This window comes from Branchiostoma lanceolatum, chromosome 15 (assembly GCF_035083965.1).
Source record: "Branchiostoma lanceolatum isolate klBraLanc5 chromosome 15, klBraLanc5.hap2, whole genome shotgun sequence".
NCBI lineage: Eukaryota > Metazoa > Chordata > Leptocardii > Amphioxiformes > Branchiostomatidae > Branchiostoma > Branchiostoma lanceolatum.
In genome coordinates this window covers 7,120,906-7,138,243 of record NC_089736.1, presented here as the reverse complement: position 1 = coordinate 7,138,243, position 17,338 = coordinate 7,120,906, and the positions used below count along the sequence as shown (strand labels likewise).

General features: G+C 41.1%; 1 protein-coding gene across 1 annotated transcript; it reads left to right on the top strand.

Moving 5' to 3' along the window:
- The first annotated feature begins 3,475 nt into the window (after positions 1–3,475).
- Positions 3,476–16,215, top strand: LOC136420456 (echinoderm microtubule-associated protein-like 2). The gene is made up of 18 exons (XM_066407394.1): positions 3,476–4,035; positions 7,397–7,526; positions 8,493–8,642; positions 8,768–8,837; positions 9,256–9,318; positions 9,640–9,741; positions 9,910–10,008; positions 10,930–11,067; positions 11,343–11,439; positions 11,658–11,815; positions 12,241–12,384; positions 12,775–12,906; positions 13,318–13,385; positions 13,670–13,838; positions 14,150–14,351; positions 14,484–14,614; positions 14,797–14,970; positions 15,113–16,215. The coding sequence occupies exons 1-18, from the start codon at positions 3,840–3,842 to the stop codon at positions 15,422–15,424; spliced, it is 2,535 nt and encodes an 844-aa protein (XP_066263491.1). The 5' UTR covers positions 3,476–3,839; the 3' UTR covers positions 15,425–16,215.
- The last annotated feature ends 1,123 nt before the right edge of the window (positions 16,216–17,338 follow it).

The following is a 17,338-nucleotide window of genomic DNA, read 5'->3' as shown; positions in this document are numbered from 1 at the left end:
ACACACACCGCTATATGTACCACCGCCTCGACTTGTAAACAGCGTCTGTGGTTTAGACACGTTCACACTTTAAAAACTTTACAAACGGTGGAAAAACTTTCTCTGAGTTTCCCACTCAAGGTGCATACTTAAGGGTGTCTGCACGCGTTTTTCCTTTGGACCTAGCTTGCCTAAATCAAAATTTCACCAACTTTTTTCAAAGTTTACAAGAACATTTTTTGAAGACGAGAATAACAGATTTCAAGACATGCATTGTGGGATAAAGGTTGGGGGTCAAACGCTAACTAAGTAATTAATATTCAGAAGCTGCAAATTTAATTACCTACAATGTCAATCATCAACGGCTAATTAACACTGTAACGTTAGTTGGCTGCACGACAGTTCGTTCCTCGGGGGGATTTCAACTTGGAAAATTGTTCCCTCTTTGGGATCGTCTAGATTGTATTTTCCTTGGACCTTATCGATGACTGGAGTATTAAGGGATACCTCTGACATTCTTACTGTCCATCACAATAGACCTATCCTGACTGTCGATCATAATTAGCAGTTCAACCAATGAGAGCGTGGCAATTAGGTATTCGAACAATGAGATCGTGGCAATTAGCTGTTCGACCAATGAGTGACTTCAAATCCGTAAATTATTTTCATCTTTACGCAATTTTTTATTTTGCTTTTGGCAAAAAAACAATTGCCAATCCAAAGTTATATTTACTTTTATTACGCGAGGAAGTTACTGCATGTACTGTAGCAATCTAAGAACGAAGTTTCCTCTGATATGGCTAAATCGATATACTTAACGTTTCATTTAACTTTCTTGTTGGCTGGATGTTTGAAGAAACTTGCAACTGGAAACTCTTCGTGCGTAAACAATTGCCAGCTGTGCGTTGTAATCATAACGTTGTATTGCCTCGTCGCATTGTGTCAATGAATAAAGTAATTTAAATCGCAACTATGAAGCTTCCTGCAGCTGCCCCCTCCCCCCTCGCCCCAACTTGAGAATCGTCTCAACCAACCTCCCTACCCTTATCTTGTAATGAAAGAGTCCTTTGACCTTTCACTCCAAGGCTGTGCATTTTGTAAATACGTTGTTTATGAAAATCAGCTGACCAAAATTTAGGGGAATTCCCTGAACCGTGTCAAAGTGAATGGCTCTGTTGCTGTGGAAATATCTGTGACATCATCCTTTCTTAGGACCAAACGATTAGGTAGGTTTCAAATTCTCGAGTGTCACCTGGCTTATAAACTTCCAAGATAAAGTTAAGCTTCTGTGAATGTTTCATACCACCGGGCATCTTCAAGAGAGGTTTGGTTGCCCTGCTACATGCATGGGGACCTGCAGGCGGTACTTCGTGTGTACTTTCTGGTACTAAATTTTACGTTTTAACAGTTGCAACGTTGTGCTTTGATTTTACCTCCCTGTCCTTAGTGCTGAACGTGAAGTCTATTTTAGACTGTTGTCTAGTTAGAAATAGAAACCCCAGGAAACCTAAACAAATGGCCAAACATTTAGGAAAAGGCTCTTATTAAAAAGTTTGCTTTGTTTTTATCCTTAGAAAAGTAACGTTAGTACTAAATCTTTATTGTTACGTTTGGGTTTTATGATGTACTAGCACAGCAGAGTAAAAGAGATACCAGTCTAGCAAAGATTATTGTTTTCCCTGTCTACATGTCATTCCCAGAATAAAGGAGCAAGCCCACCCTATAGACTTAAGAAACATTTTCTTTACGTTTTCAATCACATGATTATCTCATAGTTAGTTTGGGGATTGGGGATTTTGTATTGGGCATGATATGCAATGCATGCAATGCAAGATAAAAACAAGAAAAAATTCAAACATTTGACAGACATGCAGTCTTTCTCTGATTGGTCGAACCAATAATCGCCATTGTCTCATTGGTTGAATCGATGATCCATTCAACAGGTGTGCTGGTACAGGAAACATCAACAACGAACGCAAGCTTCTCATGTTTGCCCTTCTTGCCTTCCGTTATTCAAACTCTTCCCTTTGTATAAACCAGAAAAGGTAGGGAAATGCGTTACACTTTGGGCATACCACTACGAGATATTTTACATTAGACCAAAAAAATTCGCCTTTTGTGAAAGTTTTGGAAAGACTTTTACAAAGGTATAAAGACACCCATACTCACTGCCCATCACAACTAGCAGTTCGACCAATAATACCATGGCTATTACTAGTATTAGCGATTCGACCAATGCGAGAGTGGCCACGGCTGCATATCCGTCAAATATTCGCCTTTCTACTTTTCTGACGGAGGTGGGCGGGGCCAGGGGACAAAATGAGTCGAAGGCATGAGTAGTTTGAAGTTGAATTATACATAACGCGACCTTATTAATAGACAACAGCAATCAATCAATGTCACGAAATGCATATGCAGAGGGGATTTAAAAAGTGTTTTCCTGACCCACAAAGCTTTTATATAAAGCACTTATCACATAAAGCCTCATACATTTTCATCCAAATTTTCAAACATATATCTCGACTCTGTGCATTTCATTCTGAAACATGTTTCAAAAACGATCGGTAGATAGTAAAATAAAAGAATCAAACATAGAACATCAGGAAATGAATGATATATCTTTTTTTTCTGGTGCTAGATTTACAAGAATACCTGATAAACATAGCGAGAGGCCAGCATTAGAAACGTGTATTTATCTAGTGTATAATGGTGTCGTGGACACAATCTTGGAGAAGAAGAACTTTATTGCGCGACAATTGTAGCAGATATAATGTCTGGCACTTGTACATACAGAGCGGTTGAACTGTTGCTAGCATCTGACAGTTTTAAAAACTATCTATTTTATGAATAATAATAAAGACAATCAAACTATGCATGCTAATACTCTTGAATATTATTTGTTTATTTATTTATTAATCTTTAGGGTGGTCCCTTCCTATTATGCTGATAATAGTTTGCTACGTCAGGAATGTATAACATCGTTTCGCTGATGAATGTTAGACACAGTTGTGACTGTGTTTTGACTGTTTCAAAATTTTATCCAGTTGCTTGAGTAACTATTTTTGGCGTAACGCTATAACATCGTTTCGTTTTGGAATAGAGTTTTATATAAACTAATAAAGGCAAAAGCTAACAGTTCCTGTGATAGTTGTTTCAAAACACTGCTGGTACGGTAATTAACACGACAACACGTGCGTTTCCACGTGTAATCATCTCCGTTCGATTCCTGTATGGTAAAGAGAGGATAGCCCCGGGCTTGTCGTCATGGTAACGGCGTTATCCCCAGGTCGCCATGGGTCAGGTATGACAAGGAAGGCAGCAAAACAACAACAAAAAACACTGGCCGCCAACAATATCTTTTTTTTCTAAAGAATGTGACTTATTTACTATTGTTGCCTTTTATTGCATTCCTTACGTAGTTGAAAAAGGATTGAAGTGAATTCTAACTTGCCTACGAAACGAGTAACAAAATTGTGCCCGATACGACGTTGTTTTGTCGCCTTCCTCGTACACCTGAAACACCTGCATTGACATTATGGTGCTGTCACGCACTTGTTGGATGGGCCAAGGAACACAGGTTCACTTCAGAGTACGGTATTGTGCTATGTAAACAACGCTGGAGGGCTGGATTTTCGTGAAGGTTAAAGACAATGTTATCCAACCACACCCTACCGTATGCAGATCACCGTTGCTATGTGATAAAGAGATAGTTTCTACCAGCAGCTACATGTATTTCGCGTAGGCGTTCTATGGGAGTGAACTGCTGCATGAAAGGATAGCGCGACGGCCGTTTATTTGCTTGACGTTGTAACGTCAAGAAAACACACTACAGACGTGTAGGATCTACGGTAAACACGCCCATGGAAGGGAGAAGGGGTCGGCGGCGGAGATCGACCTCCCCGGCCAAACGTCTCGGGGTCAGTCGCACCAGGTCGCCGACCAGAGACGGCACACGGTCCGCTCCCCCGGACTACGGACACCCGATAGCGTCCTCCGAGTCCGGCTCTTCTACAGCCCGATCTAAGAGCCCCGACCGGCCATGGAAGGGACCAGGGTGTAAGTGCTGATATTTCTTCTTGATCTATATTACTTAATCATATCTTCGTAACATACATGTGTAGCATGTGTTCTTATCCGTATACGTGTGATAGAAGACAAGAAGAATCCAAGCGACAGGAAAACCTAAGTACGTGAACTTGTAGCTCATGGACAGTAACCGTACTGCAACCGTGCTGTTACCGTACCTGACCGTCAATGTTTACCGTCACGGTTTCTAACGCAAGACAAAGAAAGTCACAAAGCTAAACAAACTTCGCGTTGTCACCAGACTACTTGTTGAGTCGCAACACGCACGCTGCTGTGTTTCTATGGTTTGTTGTCGCTAAGTGAACGGTATCATAAAGGTAGAACAGTGTGTGGCTCAATAACACCATGATTTTGCCAGAAAACCACAGCCACATAAGATTGGAAGTATTATTTTAGCACAGGCACTGCTGTTCTTTGTTTCCTATTCCTACAGGCTCTAGGTATTAATTAAAGTATACGTTATTGACCACGCCGAACTCTACATCCACGACACATGCTTTTACGGTAGTCTAAAGTGAGCACTTCATTTGCTAAAGAACGGCAACGTCAAAGTATAAATGCCAAACCAATATTATAGAAATATTATGGGAACAGATCGTTGTAAAATCATTTCATGAATTGAAAATATTGGTGTTACATACGAGAAAAATGAACTCACATTATAACCCTAAAACATCTTGAATCACTCTTGTTTATGCTCTAGCTACCAAGGCTACCATATCTAAAATCCAACCAAGCAGAAAACCCTCTTGTCGTTAACTACAACTTAGCACAAGGACATACTAAGTGTGCTTGACACGGCGTATCATATTTCAAGGCCATGAGAATAAAACAACAAAAGATTTTCCAGAGAGATGACCCCAGCCCACACCACCACAACCATTGTTAAGATATAATCTATATACAATGTGTAGACTTAATCTTCTAAGCACAACAAAACTATTTTCGGAAACACGGTTTATCGAAACAAAACAGGGCATCGGAAATACAGGACTGTAGATTTTGGGAAGTACTTTTAGAATCTGAGTTGTAAACAATCGACAACATAATTCGTGAATAAGTAATATTCTGAAAGATACTCCTCGTACGTCTAGATTTTGAAGTGGAATCGACCCAACGGAGAAATTTGTTACTAAACTGAAATTTTTCCTGTATAGAATACTAAAGAAAAAATAAAGAACTTCGTCCGATGTGAGATAACCATATTCAATTCTGTTGATGTACTTCTTTTATGACATTTGCACCGCCCTTACATGTTATTAACGGAGGAAACTCGCTATCTTATTTTACTATCTCGTTACTTTAAAATGCGTCTCTGAAAAACGAGTCATCAAACAAAACCCTTAACCTTGTCAACATATATCTCAACACATTAGCTCGAAATTCCCCGACTACTGTAAAATGTGATATCTGGGTCCAAAGGTGTTCATAGCTAGTGAGCTCGTTCTCTTGTTGATCGGGATAATGTCTCATGTGGTTCAGATATTTGTCTTGAAACAACAATTTCTTTACGATTATGAAACTTGTCGACCAACCACATAGAAACTACAACCACAAAAAGGTGGTGTTGAAAAATGTTTGACTTAACATTTGAAAGAATTCACACAATATATAAGATGACTGTTTTCATGAAACGTTTGAAACCAATGTATATGTCCTTGTGCGTTTGGGAAGCAAGAGTACTACTCAGTCCTCTTGCTTACCTTTGCCAGCCGTTCGCCCTTTGTTTACACATTACTTATTCATAGTTTTGATGGCTTCATTACTATTTAATGCTTACATGGTATTCCCTAAAGCACCAACAGTTACTGTACAAAACAGGTCGAGACGTTTTGCATAAAATTGAATGGAGGCCATAGTCCCGAATTTCACCTACAAACAACGTGGGACTTTTGGGTCGAGTTGACGCCCATGATCATTAGTGTTAGTAGGGGTAGGGATCTTCTAAAACATTCTTAAGCCCTGGGTTATAGGGCAATTTATTGTCTTTGGCTGTAATTCGCCGTAATAATCATAGGATATGTAGACAGGCCAAGGACTACCATAGTCTTGGAGACGAAGATATTATCTTGAGAAAAGGTCGTCAAGTTAATGGTAGTGCAAAAACTGTAATTAGACTCTACAGGGGGTTTCTATATATTTCAGTCAAGGATGCAACCCTTTCTGTTTGCTACGGATACTGAGGTTGGAAAAAATTATACAAAACCCACGATGTCTATCAATCGGCACACGTCTATATCATATAAAACAAATTTGTATGCATGGAAAAGTCGTGAATATCAAAAGGTATCACAGTGAAATCTTCGAATTCCGAAAATTCAAAGGGTGGGGAGGTACAGTCATTGTGACTTGAACAGAACGGTCACAGTGAACAGGTGGCCACTATAGACAGTATTTCGTCAATGGGAAAAACGATGTAAGGGACCACCAAAAAGTGGCTACGTTGGCAGAGGTGGCTAACACAAGTATGACTGTTGAAAGAAGGTGCTCGGAAACAAGTATGTAGTATTCCCGCAAGCTACGGAAGAATGTCATCTCGGTGACGTCAGAGGGAGCGACCGGACGTCACACAAGTGTCTTCCTCGCTCCTTTGATCACCTAAATGGCATAATCACACTAATGAACATAATGACTAGGCTCTTGGCAACCCGGAGCAAACGGTATTCGTAATGAATGGGTGTGGTACCACCCACGACATAGTTTTACCCTAGTTCTACAAACAACAAAGCCACTAAGATTATATTCATCTTCCTATTGTTCACTTGAAGAGTGCGCTTAACGCTGAGTACATAGATATCGATCTTACAATGATATTCACATGTTGACCTCATTACGTCGTCAGGAAATGAATTGTCCAGTCCATAACAAATGACACAATAAGACCACGCGTATGGAGACAGCCATTATACAAAACACGTGCCTGAGCCATGCACCATGTGCACGGTTCGAACCAATGATGGTGGACTCGCATCCCAATGCTGTATCTAAAAGATTCATTCGTTTAACAATTTCATCATCATGACAAATGTTCTTGGTATTGATAACGCAGTACAGATGAGAAACAAGAGATCGAAGATCTCACACCTCCGTGATCTATTTTCGATGACCTTTAAGGACCTTTCTGGGACCTTTGACCTAACTTCCTGCCAGTGTCCATTAGCATCTGGAAACCAGCCACTCTGCCACAGACACACAAACAAACAGACACACCGAATAGATACTAAGTCCATACACGGAGGTAAAAACGGAAAAGCCGGATTGTGCTAAAGGGCGGATGTAAAAAAATACTTATATATGAAAACCTTTATAAATGTTAATCCCGTTTTTCCAGTGGGATCAGGTATGGTGCGCATGTACCTAAGGGGCAGACCTATCGCCATGGTCGCCCCCCAAGAAGCGGGCCAAGTGGACCTGTCCAGAGAGTCCAAGCCGCCCAGAGAGCAGCTACAACTGGAGTGGGTGTATCCTTTTGGCCAATGATAAACCATTGAACAAAACTATCGTCCAATAGAATATGAGGTACTATATATATAGTGGTACTACAGTTGGAGTGGGTGTATCTTTTCGACCGATGATAAACCATGGAACAAAACTATCGTCCAATAGAATATGAGCTACTATAATGGTACTACAGCTGGAGTGGGAGTATCTTTTGGACCAATGATAAACTTTGGGACAAAACTATCGTCCAATAGAATTCGAGGTACTGTACTATGGTGATATTTGGGCTAAGATCAAATAGAATGATGAAACGACCTCAGAAGTATTGACATCTTCACGTGAACCTAAATATCAATTTCGTCGACTGAGTTTCTATGACAGTGCCTCATTTTACAATGTCAGTAACATATAATCCAGACATCTGGATATACAGGTTATGAATAGACAGATAATTGTATAATTGCGGATTACGTGTCCCCAATACTCACTTTTAAGGACACTGTCTTAAACTTATGTAAAGAGGAATGTTGTGATTTATCTGCGTCTTGCGGCAAATGGCGCGCCTACAAATTAAAGAATTACACCGCAGATTGGAGAAATGGATTCATAGAGAGATAAGACGCACCAAATTTTCATATGATACTACGATTGTGATATATCTAAAGGTAAATTCAACATCTTTTTTCAATGATGAAATATCAAAAGAAAAGCATAACTGGACAATGACAACGCCATTGCGTTATACAACGAACGACTAAAACAGCAAAAAACAACACATTACGTCTGAAATAACGGTAAAAACTACAAAATGCACAAAATTTACAAACAGTAATGGTGTTTGAACTTTTGGATACCCTTTCCGACTTGTTGTCTGAAATGTATCTATTGTACTGTCGTCAAATACGTATATTTTTAAAATCGGTTACACCTTGTGTGGTACGTTATTTTGTTGCCGTCCCCGGGAAAAATCCTTAACCAGCCCACAGGTACGGTTACCGAGGGCGAGACTGTCGCGCCAATCTGTACCAACTGGCCTCTGGGGAAGTCGTGTACTTCATAGCGGCTATTGTAGTCATCTACGACCCAACGAGACACACACAGAGACACTACCTCGGTCATAATGACGACATCAAATGGTAAGTAATAAGGAATGAGAACAACTTGCGCCAGTTCAAATTGTTACATATTAATGCTAATCAAAGAGAATTTGTGTTAAGGAGTTGTTTTTTTGAAAATGTTCTAATGATACATTTTCCCGCAGCATTTCCGTCCATCCAGACAGAGTTTTGGTAGCCAGCGGGCAAGTTGGAGGCCACGATAGAAGCGAGGAGGTAAACCATTTTCTTAAATATGGCGGAAATATTTTAAGCTTTTTTTGCGTCAGCTGTTGCGTGTTTGACTCACATTAGTTTGATCGGTGATGAGTTTTGTGACGATAATTTCATCAGAAAATCCACCCAAGTCATGAACCGTAATGAGGGGGACATAGACTCAATCGAGTTTGGTACCACATTTTTTTACGAGCTGATAGTGACAATACTTTACGTTTGGGACCGCATTTGTAACATTGCAGCAGCGACACCTAGCTGCAATACGAAATAGAACCAGTAATTTTTGCCCTGAGGAAGGTGACAGGCGGTCACCGTTAAGTCGGCTCTTGTGAATATGTGGTTGTGAATAAAGAACTTTGTTATTCGGTGGTGAGTTTTGTTTCTTGTGATGCTCAATTTTACATGTTTTTTTTTTCAGCTTCCTTGCTACGAGAGATTCGACCCTTATTACAAAAACGCTGACGAAAGTAACTGGTACAAGGTGCGTACATTTTAAGTTATTCTAGCTCTTACTTAACAACTAGCATTGCTATATCTATCACTGACTATAGACCAATCACAACTAGTACCCTGCCACTTTTTATTTGAGAACACTTTATTCCCCTTTCCGCAACATAACGACGCCTATACGTGTACCTGAAGGTTGCCTGGCATGTCCTGTCCGTAAATGCGAATAGCTACGTTATTTCACGGTGCCTTTCCGCAACGTTTAGATGTGTAAAGGCGTCATTAAAAATGATATATCCGTATCCTTTACGGATAAGCATGCGTTTACTAAGAAGACCTTTCCGTTTTTCTTCAGCCTCACATTCGCATCTGGGACTCCAGAACGCTACACACCTTACAAGTCATCGGCGCCGGGAAGCTGAGATTAGGAGTCTGCGCAGTTTCCTTCTCCGTCGCTGTAAGATATTGTCTTTTCTTTAAGACACGAAATTCATAGCCTTTTTGTGACTTAGATAGCAAATATTCCATTATCCACTAATCTAAATGTATATTGACCATTTGTTTGTTTGTTGGCTTGTTTGCTTGTTGTATGTTTATTGTTGCTTTCAATCATGTGTTGTTCCAGGATGGCGGTGCAAAGATAGCCGTAGTAGATGAATCCGGCAGTGGCCACATGTTGCGGATGTGGGACTGGAAAAATAACACTATGCTGGGAGAGGCGAAGGTACAAATATTCATACGCGAGGCCTTCTACTTCATTTATGAACAACTCCATGATGCTATAGACCGATCCCGTAGCATAATGAAAACATAAACGTGCAATCAGTCTATTGTCCTGGCAACTGTATGTTTCCATTATTCGTCTCACAAAAAAGCCATTTGAGGCAAGCCTGTTCATTCTGCAACTTAGTTCTATACTATTGCGTACGTACAATCTGTGTTCTCGTCTGCCAAAAAATGCCTAAAATAGCTGGTCCATTGTTTGATGCACTAGTTTTCCCCGTAACTTATTGAGATAAGTACTGGTTGTAACAGTTGCCGAGGTACCATCTCTACCCTAAGGCTGTCTGACATTTCAAACCAGCTAACCTTTTGTCTTTTAGCTGCCAACCCAAATGTCACAAGTATGATTCGAAAGGTCGATGATAAAACAATGAAGTAAAAGATGAAACATTGATAGGACGCTTCTAGAAACGAAATTCTTCAGCTAATAAAGTGTCGCTACCAGATTTCCATTGCTTGCGAGTTAAAAAGAAGTGTTGTTTACTGTACACTAAAAAATAAGATAGCTTGAATATGGACAGTGATTTGGTAAATCATTGTTTGTGTGTCGTTGCCATGACAGCATTTGAAGACACATAAACAAATACTACTGAACGATTGTAAGTCAAGGAGTCCCCAGATTCAGTGGCCACGGACATGAAAAACAGAAAATAAAATATTTGGTAGCCTCTACCAGTCTCCGCGGATCGCTGGGAAAATAGTAGAAATTGGCCTAATAGAGTGAATAGTATTGAACTTCTCTGCATAGCTGACTACCCTTGGCATACTATTCACTCTATTTGGCCAATTTTTATACTATTTTCCCAGCGATCCGCGGAGACTGGTAGAGGCTAAATATTTTGGTATTTTCTTTCTCTGTCAGGCAACAACGGAGCCGTTACACGTGGCTGCGTTCAACCCTGTGGACAGCAGACAGCTGGTTACAGCTGGCAAATTCCACTTGGCATTCTGGCACCTGAGGAAAGATGGCGTCTTCACCAAGAAAAACGGCATCTTCGACGTACGTTTGATACTATTTCTTTCATGTGCATTTATCGTGTTATAATCGCACAACGGGACTGTAATAGGTTTCACTAGATAAATATCTACATTCGTTGGCCAGCTTCAACTAGTAACTGATTAGACAAAGTAAGTCAGCAACGTATTTTTTTTGCATCTTACTTGCCTCATACTTTTCTTTGATGCGTACCTATCTTCTCAATTAGTGTAGCTAGTTGCATCTTTATCAACCGTGTTTATCTATTCTTTTTTTCAACAACACATTTTTTTGCACAGGATCTGAAGGCCAAGTTTGTACGTTGTATCGCTTTCACACATACCGGTGACGTCATCACAGGCGACTCTAAAGGCAACATCCTTCTATGGAAGAAAGGTAACAGCAAATTCTAGCGACACCTCAGGGGCGAGCCTAAGGGATACTGTTATGTTTTCGACCACGTTGTCCGTAATTGTGTTTTAGTCGCACCTCATTTACTCAAAATCTAACTGTACCTTTGACTTAGGAGAACAAGCAACGAATTTAGTCAGATAATAACGCTTAAACTAAGACTGTAAGAAGTTATTCATTTAACTTTTGGACTTACCTTTCAGATACGAACCGTATCAGCCACGCTATAATCGGCGCACACAAGGGCGGGGTGTTGGCGCTGTGCACACTGAGAGGCGGGCTGACTCTGGTGTCAGGGGGGAGCGACAAGAAGGTCGTCTTGTGGGACGGCGCGCTGAAAGCACCGCTCAAAGTCAGCCAGGTATTGCCATCACTGAAAACAAACGGGGCAGCATTTCTTAACACATCAATATATTTGTTTATAGTACAGTAGGACATCCTCATTAGATTTCTTTAGATAACAGAAAGATGTGCAAATGATGGTGTGACAGGTCGTTCAATGTGATACATATAGCTGCTTCTGCGCCGCGTGGTTGCGAAACTGATGTGTTACGCCGAAGAGTGGTTATGCCGGCTATGCAGATCATACAGATGAAAAGCTCAACTACGATATTGATTTACATTGACGTAACATAAACTTAGAACAGGCTAGGAAAAACATTCCACTTACTGTTTATGACAACATTCAACGGGACGATGAATTGGTAGCTGAGATGATTACAACTTACATAAAATTGAGAGCAATCCTTGTGACACTCTGTCCTTTAAACATATTTTCCCTTACAGATCCCGCCGGGATTGGGAGGTGTGCGGTCCATCTGCGCGTGGGATCGCGGGAAGCATGCGGCCGAGAACGTGGTGTTTGTCGGGACGCTCGGAAACGGGATCTGCAGAGGGGAGGTCGGGAGGGAATTCACGTCCATTCTGGAGGTACGTGTATCATGTTGACGAAGATACGTGATATAGATACACAACAAGTTAAAAGGGGCTTGTAAGTTCTAATTTAAGACGTCATAACCTTATTCTGAGGAAATTCAAGGTGCACTTTTTACCTTCATGAAACCGGAGATATTGTAGACAGCTGGTGTGTTTGTTTCTTTGTTTAGTGTGCGTCGGCAGTTATGTTAATTTTGAGGGCAGGTCAAGATAGTCTGACGTCATCAGCAAACCATTATGCGCGTTGAGTTTCAAGATGTAAACCGGAAGTGGTTTTATAGGATACTCGGATATTGGAAGTATGGTTTGATTCCTTATAATCTGAATCAACGTTGAAAGAAATGGAGTTGTTGACTGTTCAGTGTTTGCATTTTTGTTGTACAGGGGCATATGGAGGAGCTATGGGGCCTTGCCACCCATCCGTTCGCGCCCATGTTTGTGACGTGTGACTACTCCAAACAGGTGGTTCTGTGGAACGCCATAAAGAGAGAGCCCATGTGGCGGAAATCAATAAAGGTAAATATATGTATATATATATTCAGAAAGACGACAAACTTGTTCAAATGCTCTGATGTGTGGTAACGCATCACACTTCTAAAACATACAAGAATCATGTTGATCTGTCAACCCCTTCTTGAAATATTCTCTTTCAAAGTGTCAAACAAAATCGGCCCCTGCAGTTCCCCTGCAATCGGCCGCTAGGGGGTCTAAACCTTCATCACTCACTCTCTGCTCCAAGAGATATCTTCCACTCTAAAGCATGACCATAGCATGTCTAGAACATGAGATATCAAAACTGGAAGTTCCACTGCAGTAACACAGAAATCCGATAGGAGGCAACACCGGCATCGAAAACATAGCCTTCTTGGCGAAGGTGAATATCAGTTATGTACTGAGATAGGAATGATGTGCTCTTGTTGTGTTTAGTATGCGGCCCAGTCTGCTGATATCTACCCAACTGGAAGAATCATTGCAGTGGGGACTACCTCGGGAAGGTAAGGCCTCTGTCTTGGAATATAACGCTGCCGTTGAATTTGTCCATTATCTACATCCATATGTGGTAAAGGTATTGTTTTCGTGAGATAGGACAACTCAACATAACAGCAACAGCGACAATTTTCGTCCGAAATTGACAGTTTTCGTTTTAAAAAACCGTGACAGTTTTCATCCAAAAAACCTCGTTCCCAGAGACCACGTCACCATGGAGAATAATACCATGGGGACGAGGCTGAGCACCACCAAAACGCATTGACCAATGGCTTGTCGTCTAATATTACAGGTGGTGCGTCCTGGACGCAATGACCTCTGACGTCATCTACGAGCGTAGGGACGGCGTTGAGCAACTTGACTGTCTCGCGTACTCCCCGAACGGAAGACTCTTGGCAGTTGGGTCTCACGATAACTTCATCTATATCTACGCCGTATTTGACGATGGTAGAGACTACAAGGTATATAATTTTCTGTTTCCAAATTTTCCCATCTTTCTAAACCGATAGCATTCTTTTTGCATTCTATACAACTTGCTGTTCTGCACATCAACCTAACTAGTTAAGTTTTAGGGGTTTGCATTTAAATTAGAATAGTCATTTGATGATGATGATGCAACCGGAGACTGGCAGGATGGGAAGGTTGGCTTGGCCCGGGTCCAAAATTGATCCCGCATAGATGAATGCACAATAATAAATAAAACAAGAAAGTTAGAAAAAATTAAATATTTCACCGAGGTACAAGATCTTTGATTTCTTGTTCAAATCTGCAGAAAGTAGGCCGACTGGAAGGCCATTCTAGTTTCGTCACGCACCTGGACTGGTCGGCAGATAGCAGGTTCCTCCAGAGTACATCCGGGGACTACGAGCTGCTGTACTGGGACGTCATCACATTACGTCACGTCGGTCAAGTGTCCGCCATGACTGACGTCATCTGGCACACATACACATGCGTGTTTGGTTACAACGTGTTTGGTAAGTTATCGACCTATAGGTATCATATTCTGTCATACATTGCAGATGTTATGTTTTCAAACTTCTATTGTAAAAACAGTAAAAGTGGCAGTTGAAAGTCAATTGATGATCCTCGCCTTGTGCGCATGACAGGTATGTGGCCAGAAGGAGCGGACGGCACTGACGTCAACGCATGCGCAGCTTCACGCGACCGTACACTACTTGCGTCATCAGACGACTTCGGCAAGGTCAACCTGTTCAAGTACCCCTGCTGTACACATAAGGTAGTGACGTCACATCCGGTGGTCTGATATTTCACGTACATGTATATGATACTAGTTGATTCTTCGTATTAAAGCTGTTTGTGAATCGTCTTCAAGTTGTATTTATGCCTATAATCCGACACTAAATCTTAAGTAAGTAAGGAAGAAACATATCTCTTCTTTTTTTTTTTTCTTTCTTGTAGAGTGCTGGTCACATCTACCCGGGACACAGCAGTCACGTGACATGTGTCCGGTTCCTGTATGACGACAGCTACCTGTTATCAACAGGTGGTGCCGACAGTGCAATCTTCCAGTGGCGAGTGGTGGGCAAAAACGGGCGACCCAGGCCTTCCAAAACTGTCATAGACACTACTAGGGTAAGTGTCGAATGACGGACCATATACAGCCGTCGCTGTTTATAATACACTTTCATACATGTTTGTACAACTTTTCTCTTACTTATCCTAATCATGTCAATCTTTTAACTTGACAGTTTTGCTTTCATGAACTGTTTTGTAGGAAGAGACTAGTTTTGCGTCACCCCGAGCAGATCGTCCACTGAGGAATACGCACAAAAACAGAACGTCAAAACTGAAAGACGCAGAAACGCAGACAAGCCGACCGACCACGCCCACTGTCGTCAAGCGACCAATCAGGGACGAGTACAGAAAAGTCAGCAGCCAACCAAAAGCCATACCCACTGTCGTGTCTCCGCCAATCAAAGACGAGAATAGGAATGTGATTACAGAACTGCAAGAGACGGAAAAAAGAGACTCTGAGGAACAAAAGTTAATCCAGCAACTAGTCGATGACATTTTTGCCTCAAGTTAAGATCAAAACTACGCCATCGCGAATGGTATTGTGCCAGACACTTTTATTTGTCCCGTGTAAAAGAGCTCAGTTTGAGGCAAAGAATATAAGAAATGTGGCGTATTCAAACTTAACAGCAAATTTCATAACGCCATATATGAACACGCCAACTTCTATCACTTTGAAAGTGCTTTCGGAGTCTTCCTATAGTCACAGGATTCAAGTGACTATATCAGCTATCATAGAAATTATGGAAACTGCTTTAAATCAATTTTACAAGCCTGTTGTTTGTACATGTTACTGTATTTTTCTACAAAACAAATATAATGCATCAGACAAGTATGGTACTAGTAAACACAGATTTTATGGGGAGATGGTAACGACATAGAAGACGTTAGAGATTACAATGACGACAAGGTGCCATCTGAATTCACCCGTTTGTACTGTGTTTAATAGTTGTTGTCATGTACATTGTCGTACAATAAAGTATGGATATGAATGTAACAAGGACGGGGAGCTAGAAAACGTTACAATCTTGCCCTCCAAGTTGATGTTCCAACATCTGATGCGAGATTACCTAGACATAACCTACCGAGGCATGTTGTCACTGCTTGCGATTAGGGGGAGGGGTGAAATGATGCAAACAAAATAGCACTTCGCTTCATTGTATGTACGTGTCGAGTTCGGCGCAGGTCGATGCGCTCACGTGGAGCTAAATCATACAGTTTTCTTTGCTTCATGATCTTCTATTTCTATGTGTTGCACAAAGATTTTTACTTATATTAATAAATTTTTATCTATCGGTTCACTGATTGATTGATTGATGGGTTGATTGATTGATGGGTTGATTGATTGGTTGGTTGGTAAGTTGTTTTTTTGATTGATTGAGTGTTTGATGTTAGGAGATCAACATGTTGATGTCTTTGATGGGAAAGTATAGTCATCGAATGCAAATGCATTTTGTAGCAAATACATTTTGTACCCTTTTGTTTATTTTGACAAAAAATCCACCGTTGTCAAAAATACGTCTGCACTCTGAGGAGCTAACACGAAAACACGGCTATTTGTTGCTGCTATCATGGCAAAAATGTACTCAAAATCAAATACAGTAACATATCGCTAAGACTGCAAATCAAATTTGTCGAAGATCGCTTAGGGAGGATCGGCTACAAAAGGAATATCGCGATTTGCCCCCCTCGCCATAAAGTTTTGCATTGACAGATTCTTCGCCGCCAATGACGCGCTTAATGGTTTGCTGATGACGTCAGACCACCTTCAGGTGGGTTGAAAACAGACATATACGTCATTTCCTGTTTAGTCGCCACAGATCTCAGGACACTTCCGCTTGTGTGACGTCAAAGTTTCTCTGGATACTTTCCAAAATCAGTGCAGACTTTGTACCCACCAGCTCAGAAATTCAGACCCTCTGTTCAATTCCCATCAAGGAGATTAAATAACCGATGAAATGTCAGATATTTCTGGCAAGAATCAGCGCGGAAGTCAAAGAGGACGTACACAACTTCAAGGTCACTTAATAGATTTCCTGTGGAGATCTGAGGAGTTCTAGTCACCTATAGTATGAACAATAGCTTGTCACTCAAACTGAAAGGAAGATAACATTTCAAGAGAATGGGAGATACTTTATTTGCATTGTTTGTCATTCATTTAATAACTTTCATCGCCATCGTACATAGAAGAAGCTAAATCCAGACATTAGGGTTCGTCACGCGTTACAGATTTCGTTCATTTTCGTCAGTATGGAATAAAGTACTGTTAATCTGTCGTTACCCAAACTCAAGTGGTTTCGTCCTCATGGAGGCGGTTAAAGTGCAGGAAACGCCGCGAGTCGTATCAGTGAGAATCTAACCTTCCGACAGGTAAGTCAATCCTTTATGTCCACAATAGGATAGGCGGGAACCCCATAGTCAAAACACA

Coding starts and splice junctions, on each gene's coding strand:
- LOC136420456 (XM_066407394.1), top strand. CDS start 3,840: ATGGAAGGGAGAAGGGGTCGGCGGCGGAGATCGACCTCCCCGGCCAAA. Junction 13,839..14,149: donor ACGATGGTAGAGACTACAAG/GTATATAATTTT, acceptor TCAAATCTGCAG/AAAGTAGGCCGACTGGAAGG. Junction 14,352..14,483: donor GTTTGGTTACAACGTGTTTG/GTAAGTTATCGA, acceptor TGCGCATGACAG/GTATGTGGCCAGAAGGAGCG.